Source organism: Brassica napus, chromosome C9 (genome assembly GCF_020379485.1).
Source record: "Brassica napus cultivar Da-Ae chromosome C9, Da-Ae, whole genome shotgun sequence".
In the NCBI taxonomy this organism is placed as follows: domain Eukaryota; kingdom Viridiplantae; phylum Streptophyta; class Magnoliopsida; order Brassicales; family Brassicaceae; genus Brassica; species Brassica napus.
In genome coordinates, this window is record NC_063452.1 from 47,513,252 (window position 1) to 47,529,527 (window position 16,276).

General features: G+C 37.7%; 2 protein-coding genes across 2 annotated transcripts; one reads left to right on the forward strand and one right to left on the reverse strand.

Moving 5' to 3' along the window:
• Nucleotides 1-336: 336 nt before the first annotated feature.
• Nucleotides 337-2,700, forward strand: LOC106432815. The gene is made up of 4 exons (XM_013873662.1): nt 337-1,561; nt 1,658-1,765; nt 1,884-2,131; nt 2,302-2,700. The coding sequence occupies exons 1-4, from the start codon at nt 337-339 to the stop codon at nt 2,698-2,700; spliced, it is 1,980 nt and encodes a 659-aa protein (XP_013729116.1).
• An 8,053-nt stretch (nt 2,701-10,753) lies between these two features.
• LOC106432816 (cytochrome c oxidase assembly protein COX11, mitochondrial-like) lies at nt 10,754-11,373 on the reverse strand. The gene is made up of 3 exons (XM_013873663.1): nt 11,121-11,373; nt 10,941-11,031; nt 10,754-10,820 (listed from the first exon to the last, which is right to left on the reverse strand). The coding sequence occupies exons 1-3, from the start codon at nt 11,371-11,373 to the stop codon at nt 10,754-10,756; spliced, it is 411 nt and encodes a 136-aa protein (XP_013729117.1).
• Nucleotides 11,374-16,276: the final 4,903 nt, after the last annotated feature.

Consider the following 16,276-nt stretch of genomic DNA (forward strand, 5'->3'; position numbering starts at 1 on the left):
ATTATCGAATATTGCTTTATCGGGTTGAAAAGCCTAGAGTAATATCCGATAGGAGTGTCAATGTTCTTTGGTTGTTGGTCTAAGGCGATCGGATTTATCTTGAGAACCTCGGGTCGACCATCAGGGAACATCGACCGTGTCATTTCCGGTTATCTACGATTGGGGGTGTCACAAAGGTAGTATCAGAGCATTGTTATACGATGCTAGAATGGGACTTGTTTCAAATAATTTTCGAGTAAAAAATGTGTCGCAAGGATAATTAGGATATGCTGGTTTGTTCCTTCTTTTTGAAATAGATAGACCTGGGTAGAAACTTACCATGATCTTTCGTTGCAGATGCCACCGAGACAGGCCAGACGTGGTGGAAATCATCTACCGATACCTATTTCATCATCTTCAGACTCTTCGCCACCATCTACTCCGGCACCACTTCCAACTCCTAGCTTTGAGGCTACACCTTCGGGCTATAGCTTTGAGACTGACCCGTCTGAAGGGTCATATGATCAGACACCAGTGCACATGTATTTGTCTCCAGACCCGTACTTTATGGACATCGAGGTGGATGTGGTACACGATAGTCCAGTGCATGGAGATCATCCCGCATCTCCTGCCGCTCATATTCCACCAGCCCCTGCCGCACCTATTCCGGCAGCACAACCTGAACCAGCGCCAACTGATCCAGCTATAATAGCACTTCTAGAACTGATGGCTGAGATGGTGAATTTGCAACATCAAGCACTGAATGCACAGCGTGACGCACAGAGTGCTCAGCCAGGTCCAGTACCTACCACTTCTCATCCGGACTTCCTGAAGATCGTCATGATTATGAAGAACTTGGGGACGATGCATTACAAGGGATGCACTGATCCCTTTGAAGCTGATGTGTGGCTTCACAATCTCGAGCAGAACTTTGCTGCAACCCGTTGTCCGGAAGAATTCAAGAATGACGTGGCTGTTTACTATCTGGAGAAGGATGCCATCAGTTGGTGGTTATGTGTAGAGAGGAACTTTGGAGACTTTGATCTGAGTTGGGCTGACTTCCGTACAGCGTTCGTTCGAAAGTACTTCCCACCGGAGGCCCGTGATCGTTTGGAGATTAAGTTCATGGAGCTAGTTCAGGGAGGATTATCTGTTAGGAAGTCTGAGGCAGAGTTCACCTGTCTCAAGAAGTATGTCCACTATGGTCGGGAGGACGAGATGATGATTATCCGTAAGTTCCTTCGAGGACTTAACCCATATATCGGGAGCAGACTTGAGGCAGTAGAGTTTCATAGGCTTGCTGATCTTGTTGAGCGTGATGTGAATGTTGAGGAGGCCATTGCTGCTGAGAGAGCTTCTTCTAACCATTCCTCACCACCGAGACGACCATCTGTTCCGTTCCATCCTCAGCCGCATTCTGCTATGCAGCGAGGACGAGGAGGTAGAGCTTATCGGGGAGGTCGTTCTGGAGGTCCTAGACCTAGAACGCCGACTTGTTTCACTTGTGGCCAGCTGGGCCATGTTAGGCGAGATTGTCCGAACGTGGGACAGTTCCAACAGTTTGTACCATCTCACATCACTTGTTTCACGTGTGGAGAGCGAGGACTTTACGCGACATCATGTCCACACACTCATCTTGCTCAGCCTGTTGTTTTGAGTGCTTGACCCATTGGACCAGTTAACCCACCTTTACCCTTATCTCCTGCTAAGCGTCAAGCCACCACTGGTAGGGCTTACGCTTTAGAGTTACCCGGACCATCCGGACCACCTCAGGGTCCGATTTCAGGTTTGTTTTCTTATCCAATTGAGTGTTGCATAATTTTTTAAATGATTGGTGAATTAGTGGTATAAAAATATTATAAAAGTGGTTGCGTAAGTAATTGACGGCAAAGTCTTATTGTCAGGGACTTTGCTTGTGGGTGGAATATTCGCCCATATCCTTTTAGATTCGGGAGCAACACATAGTTTTGCAGCTCCCGAAGTAGCATCCAGATTTGATGGAGAATTCACTAAGGTGAATTTATCCATTCCCGTTCTAACTCCCGGAGATCAAGTTCTTGAAACTGAAGGCTGTATTCTAAGAGTTCCAATCATTATCCAAGATATGATTTTCCCGGCTCATCTGTTAGTTCTCCCATTAGAGAGGTACGAGGTAATCTTAGGGATGGATTGGCTGTCAAGTTACCGAGCTCACCTTGATTGTGGACGAGGGAAGATTGTTTTCGAGAGAGATACCCCACCCCTTTTAGCTTACCACGGCATATACCAAGTGTTGGAGCGTCATTAGTATCAGCCTTGAGAACTGAAAACCTTTTGGATAAGGGTGAAGAAGTGTACTTAGTGACCTTGGTTGCTGGACCAGTAGAAGACGAGAAAGAGGAGAACATGGAAGAAATACCAGTAGTCAGAGAATATGAGGACGTGTTTAAGGCATTAGAGGGATTGCCGTCATCTAGGAGTAACCCCTTTAGTATAACCTTAGAACCCGGATTAGCTGCAATAACAAAGGCACCAGCAGAACTTGCTGAGTTGAAGCAGCAGTTAGCTGATTTGTTAGACAAGGGTTTCATACGTCCTAGTTCATCACCATGGGGAGCACCCGTGCTGTTTGTAAAGAAGAAAGCCAGAAGCATGCGGTTATGTATTGATTATCGTGGAATCAATAATGTAACCATAAAGGACAAGTACCCACTCCCAAGAATTGATGAGCTGTTAGACTAGTTACAAGGCGCAAGCTGGTTTTCGAAGATTGATTTAGCTTCGGGTTATCATCAGATTCCGATTTCCGAAACCGATATCATGAAGACTGCCTTTAGAACCCGCTATGGACACTTTGAGTTCGTAGTGATGCCTTTTGGTCTTACCAATTCCCCGGCTGCATTTATGCGATTGATGAATGAAGTATTTTGGGATTACCTGGACGAGTTTGTTATCATTTTCATTGATGACATCCTCATATATTCCCGAAGTGCAGAAGAGCACAGAAGGCATCTACGACTAGTTCTGGAGCGTCTGAGAGCTCAAAAGCTTTTTGCTAAGCTTAATAAATGTCGTTTCTGGAAAAGAGAAGTTGGCTTCTTAGGACATCGAGTGTCAGAAGATGGAGTTGTCGTCGATCAAGAAAAGATAGCTTCTATTAAGGAATGGCCGCATCCGACTTCTGTTACCGAGATTCGAAGTTTTCTCGGATTGGCTAGCTATTACCGAAAGTTTGTCGAAGGATTTTCAAGCGTATCAAAGCCTTTGACTCGTCTTACCGGTAAAGGGATTACTTATGAAAGGAGTATAGAAATCGACGAAGCGTTCAAAAAGTTAAAAGAAGCTTTAACGACTGCATCTATCTTAGCCTTGCCTAAGCCAAACCAACCATACACAGTGTATACGGATGCATCTCATGTTGGTTTAGGTTGTGTGCTGATGCAGGACAATAAGATAATTGCCTAAGAAAGCATGAAGTGAATTATCCGACACATGCCCTAGAGATGGCTGCAGTGGTATTTTCCCTTCGGATTTGGCGATCGTATTTGTATGGTGAGAAGATCCAAGTGTTCACTGACCATAAAAGCCTTAAGTATCTTTTCACTCAACCTGATCTGAACCTGAGGCAAAGACGATGGATGGAGTTCATAGCTGATTACGACATGCAGATCCTATACCATCCAGGAAAAGCCAACGTTGTTGCTGATGCGTTGAGCAGAAGGAAAGTTGATGTAGATGTCGAAAAAGAACTCTAGAACCTGGAAGCAGAATTCAAGTTGATTAGTTTGGCTGCCTTAGAAGGAGAGGAAAGAGAACCTCTAGGACTACAAGCAGTAAGCCAAGCTGGTTTACTTGCTCGTATCCGAGAATATCAAATGAGAGATGTGAACCTGAAGAAGATACGAGAGCAGTTGAATGAAGGAAACTTCGGAGGATATCAAGTTGCAAGTGATGGAACTTTGTTACTCAATGGTCGAGTAACTGTTCCGAAAGAAGAAGGACTTCAAGAGGAGATTCTAAGGACTGCACACCATTCTCTCTTAAGCATTCATTCCGGGAGCACAAAGATGTATCGAGATATCAGAAGATATTACCACTGGCCAGGGATGAAGAGAGATGTTTCCATATGGGTTTCTCAGTGTCAGACTTGCCAGCGGATAAAAGCTGAATGTGGGAACCGGAATTCACACCGTCGATTTTAATGAATAAGTATGGAGGAAAACCAAGAAAACTTGATTTTCCCTGAAGGTCCGAATTCTCTGCGTAATCACTTTCAGAGCGTAAAAAGATAGATAACAAGATAAATATAAATAGTCACTCGGAGGCGTTTTATTAATGAAATAGTATGAATACATGACTTATCCGAGAGGAGTAGAGATATGCTAACTAGACAAAAGTAGAACAGAACGGCGGCAAAACGTTCTAACCCTTGCCTTGCTAGTCTAACCACCTAAGTTCTAAGTTCCCTAAGCTAGCAGGAGTTCTCTAAGTCTAAATTCTCGGATCCCTTTTCTTCTGCTCCAGCTCTCCTTATATAGTTGTTTTAGGTCGATGGTCCATTTACTCCTTTGACTTTGGGCCCAAGTTTATCTCTTTTGGGAATATTCCATTTTTCGTCGATCTTTGTAGTTATCCTCGAATCTTGATATTTATCTTCGGAAACTTAACGTTTATCCTACTTCTGCGAGTTAGGATAAACCGTCATAACTCCCATTGGGCTCGAGTCCCTTCTAAATCGTAGATCGGCCTCTAGACACGTTTAGATCCTCTCGGGCCATTTTTAGGCCTTCGGGCTTTTCTACGATTTTAGTCGTAAACTTCGAGATTAACTCCGATCGAGACGAAACGAAAGGTATATGATCCAAAAGTCAGATATCACAACTATACGGAGGACACGAGAGTCGAAATGAGTCGGAATGGCCGGGATTGGATTGTCCTCGCCCTAGGGCGAGGTGAACCGGACGCGGATCGTCCTCGCCCATGGGCGAGGTGACCGTGGTGCTGGTCGTCCTCGCCCATGGGGGAGGTGACCTTGGTGATGGTCGTCCTCGCCCATGGGCAAGGTGACCGTGGTGCTGGTCGTCCTCGCCCATGGGCTAGGTGACCTTGGTGATGGTTGTCCTCGCCCATGGGCGAGGTGACCGTGGTGCTGGTCGTCCTCGCCCATGGGCGAGGTGACCGTGGTGCTGGTCGTCCTCGCCCATGGGCGAGGTGACCGTGGTGCTGGTCGTCCTTACCCATGGGCGAGGTGACCGTGGTGCTGGTCGTCCTCGCCCATGGGCGAGGTGACCTTGTGAGAACGGTCCGGCTCTCGGGTCTTGACCTGTCTCTTTTCATACCGATCTTTCTGGAGACCCTCGTCCATAAGTATTTGTATTCTTTCAATCTTTCTTTCGAGAAGTCCTTCGTGAAGAATTTGCTAAAATGATAATCTTAGCCGTTGATTTCGAGATAACCGTTTTCGACCCCAACACTGAACACCAGGTCCCAGGTGGCTTACTTCAAAGCCTACCTATCCCTGAATGGAAATGGGATGCAGTAGCGATGGACTTTATTTCTGGTTTACCTCGAGCACCCGGCCGTGGGAATGATGCAGTTTGGGTGATTGTCGACCGTCTTACCAAATCTGCTCATTTCCTACCGATGAAACTTACAGACAAAGTTGAGACGTTAGCAGATCTGTATTTGGAGGAAATAGTAAAGCTTCATGGGGTACCAGCAATTATAGTTTCAGACCGAGACCCGCGCTTTACAGCTGAATTTTGGCGAGTCTTTCAACAAGCCAAGGGAACTGATTTGCATATGAGTACAGGGTTTCATCCAGAAACCGATGGCCAAACCGAAAGAACCATTAGAACTCTGGAAGATCTGTTAAGGTTGTGTATCCTCGACTGGAATGGTCCGTGGGAAAAGTTTTTGCCGCTGATAGAATTCTCCTACAACAATAACTACCACTCTAGTATTGGTATGTCACCATACGAAGCATTGTATGGTCGACCTTGTAGAACGCCAGTCTGTTGGGCAGAAGTTGGTGAGAGAAGAATTATTGGTCCAGAAATAGTAGATGAGGCTGCAGAGAAAGTAATTAAGGATAATTCAAGCCAATATGAAGAACGCTCATGACCGACAAAAGAAGTATGCAGACCGCGGTAGAAGAGAAGTCTTTTTTGCAGTAAATGATTTAGTCTTCTTGAAAGTGGCTGCACAGAAAGGAAATGATCGATTTGGAAAAATTGGGAAGCTAGCTACCCTTTATATTGGGCGATACCGAATTGTCGCCAGAGTTGGAGAAATAGCCTATAGACTAGAACTTCCACCTGATATGCCTATGCATCCGGTATTTCATGTATCGATGCTGCGTAAGCATATACCAGATCCGAATATGGTCGAGCCGCAGCGACCAGAGAACTTGCAACCTAACCTCACCTATCTTGAAGGTCCTTTGCGGATAGGTGAGCATCGTATCAAGAAATTGAAGAATAGGGAAATTTTGCAAGTTCAAGTATTTTGGGGAAAGCAAAAAAGAGTTGTTATAACATGGGATGATGAAGACAAGTTCTGAGCTGATTACCCAGAACTCTTCTGAGATACCCCAGTCGTCCAATAAAGGGTGTACACTTGTATTTTGAGAATGATGGGACGAATTCTTTTGAGGGAGGAAGAGTGTAATAACCCTCACGAGCCAATAATTTTTTGGTCGAGAAAAAATTCCACTCGACCAGTTTTTAGTTGGTTCGACAAGGATTATTAAAAATAAAAATCGACCTGGTACATTAATTTCTTGACGGGACTGTCTTGTGGTCGAAAGACCTTCACTTTATAGTTTGATCGAGTCTTAAATATTTTGGTCGAATTTTTATTAAGCTGGACGAAATTTTCCGAGAACATGACGAGAGCCAAAAACAAGGAATATTTGGTTGAAAAATTATTTAAAATTATCGACCAACTGCCTAACTAATTTTGGACCAGACTCATGTCTTCCACCAGCCTGCTTGTTCAGTATTCAGTCACTTGACTTGCACCTGCCTGCTTACCTAGCTTCTTCAGTAAATGGCACATGACAATCACAAGCTGCCTGTGTGCTTGCTTTCTCCTTTAATTATTTATGATTGGCTGGAACTGCTTCATGGGAGGGAAATGACAGTATGGTGTAGATGATGAAACAGGTTGCCAGCTGTCTGTTCTCAGCCAAGCTTGGTTATGAGCTAAACCCTCATATGAAGTAACCTCAGGTTGTATTTAACTCTTCTCCAACTGCTTCCCACGTTCTGAAACCTACAGAAAAACCTAGAGAATTTCAGAGAGAAAGAGAGAAAGAAGAACAGAAAAATCAGTGAGAAAAATCAGGAAAATAAATCAAGAAAAAAATTGGTGGTGATCTAATCTTCAACCCTAGCTCAGTTTGTTACCTTGAGAAAGATCAGAAGGTGAGATTTTTAAATAAAACCCTAGACCTAGTTGAGTTCAGATCATGATCAGACCTTGATCTTTCTCTTTGATCAGTCCAGCCGCAAGCTTACATTGGAGAAGAGGATCAGCTGAGGCAATCTAGTCCTTTGGTTCGTATTGGTAAGCTTTGGTCTCCTAGCCTCAGTCAGTATCTGATCAGAACAGTTCATGGCTACCTTAGATCTGGGTCGGATCAGTTGTATAAGTTATGATACAGTTCAGTTCTTGTTTAGTTTCGGTTTGAATTCATCTCTTAAAACAGTTTGCTAAGCTGTTATGGATTGATTGGACTTAAACCAAACTGAAATCAGTCTGATCTTGTCCTGAACTGTTGTTAAATGAATATAACTGAACTGATCTGATCTGGTATGAGAGGAACCGAGCTTGAACTTAATTGATTTAAGTTGTTTAGCCTGAACCGAACTGTCGGATTGTTGATGTTCTGAACCAAACCTTGCTCTGTTTTGATCAGCTAAGGTGTGGAGCTTTGCTAGTCCCATCCTGTCCTTTCAGCTTTGTCCAAGCCAGTTTCAAGACTGTTCGTTAGGTGAGTCTAGACAGAAGATGAGATAGATCATGAATGAGTACATGATTGAGTTTAAATTGTAGTATCTCAATTAGATAGTAAAGTCTTTGAATCCCTTAAGAAGTGTATGGTGTTTACTTAGTGTAAACACTTATACTTAAAGATTAATCAAAAGGTTAAAGTGAGGTTAATCATAATCATAGTACTTGTTCTCAAGTACTAATCTTAATTATGAAATAATCATGGTTTTGATTATGGATTAATCTTGGTTTAATTAAGAATTGATCTTGGTTTAATTGAGAATTAATCTGAGAATAATTAAGGAGTAATCATGATTAATTAAGTACTAATCTTGGATTAATTAAAGATTAATATGAGATTAATTATGGATTAATCTGGGATTAATTAAGAGTTAATTATGATTAATTAAGGATTAATTATGGATTAATTTTATAATAATTATGGAAGTAAAATCATGTGAAGTGTTATTATTATTCACTATCCCTAAAGTCCCCGCATTACTGTGACTTGGTCCTGCGAACGGAACAAGGTCATGAAGACACGAAGATGGGGTAGCTCCCTGGAGACTGTGTACTGCATGACGATGCAGTGTCGGATTGTTCATACCGGACATTCGACAATGATGGTGATGCAAACTCACTAGTCTCGGTCAGCCTTAGTGGTTTCTCAGGTCTAGTATATATATATTGTATTATATGAGTATGGTAACGGGTGGGTGTTGGGTGTTGTGGAAGTGATGTTTAAAATAAGAATTCACAATGATGATCGATATTAAAGTATAGTACTAGTACTTGCATGATCATGTATATTCATTTGATAATTGTTTGGTTTATTATTGATTGTGTTGTGATTCTAGATTCACTGAGTAAACTAGTTGCTCATGACTCATTTGTGTGTGCAGGTAACCCTTAGGCGGGAGACACTTTACTCTTTTGGACGGAAGGAGCGGCCAACCAGCGGTAGTATTTTGTTGTCCTTGCAACGTACGTTTTGATGTATATTTACTTAAAACGTTGTTGGGCGATAGGCCGTAGGGTAAACTATAACAGTTTGTAAGATGTTTAAAGTAAATAAATAATGTATAAAAGATGTTTATAAATCACGAGTTCTCATATGATATTAGTCCTTGTCCAGGACGAACTAACTATCGAATATTGCTTTATCGGGTTGAAAAGCCTAGAGTAATATCCGATAAGAGTGTATGTGTTCTTTGGTTGTTGGTCTAAGGCGATCGGATTTATTTCGAGAACCTCGGGTCGACCATCAGTGAACATCGACCGTGTCATTTCCGGTTATCTATGATCGGGGGTGTCACACCTTCAGTCCTGTTATAAATTCTACAACGATCCGCATTATCCCTGGTTTGGCGGTGAACTGTGACTGGCATGTACGCCAGATCGACGTCAACACTGCTTTCCTACAAGGCCACCTGAAAGAGGAGGTCTTCATGTCTCAGCCACCAGGCTTCCAAGATCCTAATAATCCTACTCATGTCTGTCGCCTTCGGAAAGCGATTTATTGATTAAAACAAGCTCCACGAGCTTGGTGTTCTGAACTCAAGACGTACCTTAAGACCATTGGTTTTCGCAACTCCTTATCTGATACTTCATTATTTATCCTGAAACATAATGGTCATTACATCTATCTGCTAGTGTACGTTGACGATATCCTTGTCACAGGAAGCTCCTCCTCGCTAGTTCAACGGATCATTGAAGATATTGCTCGCAAATTCTCCATTAAAGATATGGGTGCTCTTGGTTACTTTCTTGGGATAGAAGCTATCCGGACACCTAAGGGCTTGTATCTGATGCAAAGAAAATATATCACAGATCTCCTCGGCAAGGTTAACATGCTCCATGCGAAACCAGTACCAACTCCATTGCCATCGTTGCCTAAGTTGACTCTGCTTTCGGGCACAACACTCTGATCCACATGAATATCGCAAGATTGTTGGTAGTATGCAGTATCTAGCCCTTATGCGTCCTGACATCTCCTATGCAGTTAACAAGCTTTCTCAGTATATGCATCGTCCCACGACTGATCACTGGCAAGCGGTCAAACGTGTCTTACGTTACCTCTCTGGAACCCTAACTCATGGAATATTTCTTCCACAACAGAAGCACTCTATGCTTCATGTTTTCTCTGATGCAGACTGGGCCGGTGATTCCGACGACTATGTATCTACTAATGGGTATATCATCTATCTTGGAAGCCAACCTATCTCCTGGACTTCGAAGAAACAAAAGGGTGTTGCTCGATCATCTACGGAAGCTGAGTACCGCTCTGTTGCCAACACGGCCGCTGAAGTTCGTTGGGTTGTTTCTCTTTTACGTGAACTCGGCCTTCTGATTCAGCAAACACCAACGATCTATTGTGACAACATTGGTGCAACTTATCTATGTGCCAATCCGGTTTTCCATTCTAGATTGAAGCATATCGCGCTAGATTATCAATTTGTCCGAGCACTGATACAGCAGGGGATTCTTCGTGTCTCTCAGGGTTCGACCCATGATCAACTTGCCGACAGTCTCACTAAACCATTACGAAGAACACGTTTTCAGGCTCTGAGAAGCAAGATTGGTGTTCAAACACTTCCACCATTTGAGGGGGCGTGTTAAGTCAATAATATATAGTTAAGGGATCTCTATGTAATTACTTTACAATACAGTAACCCTACTTGTATAAATACCTCTCATTACGTTAATGAATATTATTCTGCCTCATAACTTCTATAAAAAAACACATACATTAACAAGTCATACAACACTCTACTTGACTTAAAAAAGTCTAAACCTCTCTTTAAGTTGGAGTGAACTTCCACTGCATCCCATCTGCAACATCACCATTGAACGGCACCACAATCTCCCTATATTTACAAGACAAACATAATAGAGTAGCAAATTAGTAAGCTACCAAGTTGACCATAAAAACATATATAAAAAATGACAGGTTATAAAATGGGTGTTACAAGAGGAAGGATAAACACCTTTCAGTGACGGCACCAGATTCTGAGTGCCTAGCAATCTTCTCCTCAACAGTTTGTACTAGTACAAAGCCAGCACCGATTAAGAAAGAGACTACGGATAATTCAAAACCACCCAAGAGATAAATGTAAGAAATAAACAACTGGTTATATATAGATATACCTCTTTGCATTGAACAGTACCTCCATATCCAGTAGCTTGGCAGAACGTTCTATACCATGGCGCAGCTGCACAAGTTAACCACACCATGCCAAAGACAACGGCAGTGAGGTATTCAAGCATTTTCTTTGATTTGGTTTCTGTTATTGAGTGAGTAAAATACTGGCGATGAGCACCACCAAGTAAGAACGATTTAGCAGCAGCAAGCGAATGGGAATTCAAAGATAAAGCGAAGATACATACTTCATATTTCTTGGTTGATTCTCTTGACACCATATATATACTATTATTTACGAAGTGATTTAGCTTATTTGTCATGATTTTAAGTAATTTTGCTTATTTGTCATGTTTTAATTAGGTTTAAGCTGAGTCATTAATTTATTAATAGTTTTTAGTTGAGTCCATAATTTATTAATTTAAATAATATAACTGAAAATACGTAATTAGATATATAATTATTTTGATTTTGCTTATTTGTCATGTTTTCCATGATTTTAGTCAATTTTGTTTATTTGTCATGTTTTTATTAGGTTTTAGCTTAGTCATTCATTTATTAATAATATTTTAACTGAATCACTAATTTATTAATTTAAAAAATATATGTAATGAAGTTTATATATATGGAATTTTGATTTAATAATATTTAAATACATATGTTATATTAAAATTCTTTTTTCTTATTAGTCATATTTTATTAGGTTTTAAGCTTTTATATAGGTCACTGATTTATTATTAGTTTTTAACTGAGTATTTATTAATTTTCACAAAACCCGTAATGAATTTTATATATAATAAAACACGTATTTTATTTTAATAATATTAAATTGATATTTTATTAAATAATTAATTATAACCTAATATAATAAAATTGTGAAAATATATTTAAAAATTAAGATAATTCTTATATATATTGTGTTGCTATCTGAAAACAATATTTTTTATTATAAAGTTAAAAAAACTAAGATATAAAACAATTTATAATTAAATATTAGTCAAACAAAAATATTTATATAAAGATGTTTTCTAAACTATTTCTAATATATGAGTGTTTTAAAACTTTTAACACAATAATAAGTACATAGTTTGATGATTGTTTTTTTGACATATATAAATAATTTGATGTTTGATTTAACTATTTAAAATCATAAATAATAACTTAACTTATGACTGAGTTCAAAACAAATTTTCTTTCTTTTACTTTAAACCAGTTTAAGTTTAATCCGTGAAACACCATAGGTTCAGTTGGTGACCACTAGAATAATGAAAAAAAATGAACAAAATAAAAAATAAAATTTCATTTGAGGAATTGAAAAAAAAATATATGATTTTTTGTTAAATTTGTTCCGTATCAAAATTGCATAGGGAATTTTTTTCTTATGAATTCATTCCTCCATGGGGAATTTTGAAGAAAAAAGTGGGATCTACCTTTCAATAATTTGACTAAAATTTCAACATAACTGGTATAAATTTTGAGGAACAAAAAATTCACTATAATTTTTTTTGTTCAACATGTTCACCGATTAGAGTTTTATAATGCCGATTTTTGGATTAATAAGACATAAAATAATAAGTATTTGTAAGACGATTATGTCCGCGTGTGCGGGCAAAACACCTAGAAATTTGCTATTTTATTATAGTCTTAAGTTTTCTAGATTATTTAGTTAAATAATGCTCATATCTTTATAATCATTTATTATTTGCCACTTAAATAGAAAGAGACAACAAAAAAAAAATTGTGCTGATCTTTTGAATAAGTTGGCATAACCATTCTTGTTTTGGATTTTCTAGATATATGTTTAATTAAATAATAGTCTTTTTCCTCCTCATCTATTACTCAGCCACTAAAATACCGAGAGATAACAATATTTGTGAAAATCTTTTCCTTAAAGTTGGAATAAACATCATTTTTTTTTTGTCAACAACATTAAAGACTCATATAAACCCTGTAAACCACAGCGGGAGATATTGATTCATGTGGACGACGAAAGACGGCTGTTTTCTGACACTGCGTGCTAGATTATCCGCCTTTGTATTTTGCGTCCTTAGTACATGTATAATCTCTGAACGTGTAAAACTTTCTTTCAGACTCCTGATATCTTCCAAATAACTTGCAAAAGCTGGTCAGTCTTCTGGTTCCGAAACCATCTTCACCAATTGAGAACAATCTGTTGCAAACGTAACCTGAAATTGTCTTAAATTCCTCATACATTCCATTGCCCATAGTAACGCCTCGAACTCTGCATGCAGAGGAGAGAGAGACGCTCTTACGTTCCTTGCTCCCATCAGACCCTCAAATCCAACAAAAGTATTGAACCAGCCCTGACCAGAGAACATATCCCCCTCTTTCCATGATCCATCTGTGAAACACCATCTGCCGGAAATTGACGGAGGAGTCGTAACCTGAGTCTCTGTTCCCATCTTCTGATCTTTCATCAGCTGTGCATCAGCCTAGAGTGTTGATTCTGTCTCAGCCAATTTAAGAGTGTCCCTAGGATCTATATCCAGACTACTAAAAACCTTATTATTTCTTCATTTCCAAATGTACCAAAGTATCCAAGCAAATTGATGATCCTCCATCGGTGGAGCGACTCTACAGAATAGGTGATCCATATTTGTAAATAAAGAGTCTGTCGGGAAAATAGCTTGATTTGTTGGAATCTTTGACAGAGCCCACACCTGAATAGCTGGAGGGCACTCAAATAATACATGGTTAATCGATTCCTCGTCCGCTCCACATCTTGCACAGCATATATCCCCTTGCATCCCTCGTGCCTGCAAATTCTTCTTGACTGCTACACATCCTGAGATCAATTGCCAAAAAAAATGTTTTATCTTTGGTGGACACCGTATTTTCCACCAAAAAGCCTTTAGAACATCAACTGTAGAGCCAATTATTAACGGTACTCTGTCCGTAACCGGGTAAATCCTCATTATTGTCTTGGGTTTTGAGATTATTTAGTTACATAATACTCCTGTCTTTCTCCTTTACTACTTTAACGTAAATGAAGTTAAATGATTTAGCGCTGGGATGAGTCGAATCTTAAGTCTACTAGATCCTTTCTCCGCGCTAGAGCGGATAATATATTTAAATTTGTTACATTTATCATTTTTATTTATATGTAAATTTTTGTATATTAAATTATATATAACTAATTTTTAAATTTGATTTTTTTATATCTTTAGTTTGAAGTAATATTTCTATTATATGTAACACAATTAACTAATAAAATATAAAGAATCAATTCTGAAATTTCAGAGTTATGTAAAAAAAAATATAATTATGTATAGAACATAAATTATCTTAATTTAAGAGATTGGAATCTCATCTCGAATAAATTCACGAAAATAAAAAATACTCCAATGACTTACTTAAAATATAAAACACCATTTTCCAAAAACAAAACGTACTTAATAATATATTTTTTTACATGTAATAGTTGAAAACTGACAATTAAATATCGATCTATAATATTATTTTAATATATCTAATGGTAAAATATTAATTGTAATAAACAAACTTTGAATTTTGTAATATTACATGAATTAGAAGTTTTTAAAATCTAAAATCTATTTTATTAACATAATATATTTTTATTCATTTATTATTTTGATGTTACAAAATATTGCTTTAGTTTTATTTGTATATTAGTTTTTTAATAATTTAGTTTCTTTTTAAATAATTTTAAAATTATCAAGAATATAATATATTTAAAATTATTTATTTAAATATATCCAAATATGATGTATCATTTTTATGTGTGTTTCCATTGAGCATATTTAATTTGTAGTTTGTATATTTAATAACACTTTGTTGCGTGCCGTTCTATGGTTTTAATAAATGTGTTGTCATTTCATTTTTATTATTACTAACATGATTTTTTAGTGATCAGTGATAATGTTTTTTTAACATTATGTATTATATTTTATCGTATATTTTCTAACTCTTCATGCTCACACTTTTTTTAGAATCATTTTAATTAGATAATAAGTTTAAAGATGTAAATAAAACTGTGTATGTTGTAAATTTAGACTTTTTAGTGTAACTAAGCATTATCAATTATGGAAATTATATTATGATTTTATTTACTAAATCTTTCTTTCTGTGTATTTTTTTGTTTTATTTTGTATTTTTACAATTTTATTGTCTTATTCTTTAATTGCAGAAAATTGCTATTTCCAATTTTTGTTTCATATACCTTAAAAGTTTTCGGTTGATTTTTGTTTGTTTTCTTTCACCAATTACAATCTATAATTCGACCGTTTCTTTTTTTTTTTGGATCAAACTACTAATATCATCAGATAGAAAAACTTAAACTCCAAGAATGGATGGAGTATTTGTGCTAGAGAAAACTGATTTAGCCACTTATATAGTGAGATATTATAATATTAGAAGTTATGGAAACTCTTCTATGTTGTCCTACGCTGGACATAATTAAGTTTTTGTCAATTGATTCTATATTTGTGATAACTGGAAATACATGCATATTTATGTCCTCCTTACATCATCCTTAATTGGTTTACGGTTTGACCATTTTTAATACACTGAGAGTAACATAATATTACATGTTGATTATCTCCTTCCAATTAGGAATGCACAGAATGAGAAAAATTCAAGGTGGGACCACTTTACAATTTTGTCCTCATATCTATATAGAGTTAGTCGTTAGTTTATAGATTACTCTATATGTTTCAAAATGTAATCAATTTTAATTAAAATCTGTAATATTTATAAGTTATTACTTTAGAAAACTGTCATTTAATATATAAATTTAATCAATTACACAGTATTTTACATAATTTAATTGACCATGCAATATCCAATAAATATAAAGTTACATTAAAATATAAACACAATTTATATAGTGAAACAAAAAATACTTTTAAACCATTATATTATAAAACAAAGGAAATATTCAAATTATATTGAAACATTAGAATAGTAAGATTCAGAAAAGCTAAAATCTCAACGTCGATCATTTACGTCGGCCATGCCTTAGACCATTTCCAATGTATTTCTCTATTTTTTTTCTCTAAAATAGAAAAATTTCATAATAGAGATGGATTTGTCTCCAATGTATTTTTCTATTTTCTCTCCTAAAAACAATATTCTTGATATATTCTTTTCTAAGTTTACAAATAATATTTTTTATTTGTGAAAGTTGAAAACCAGCCCAATTTA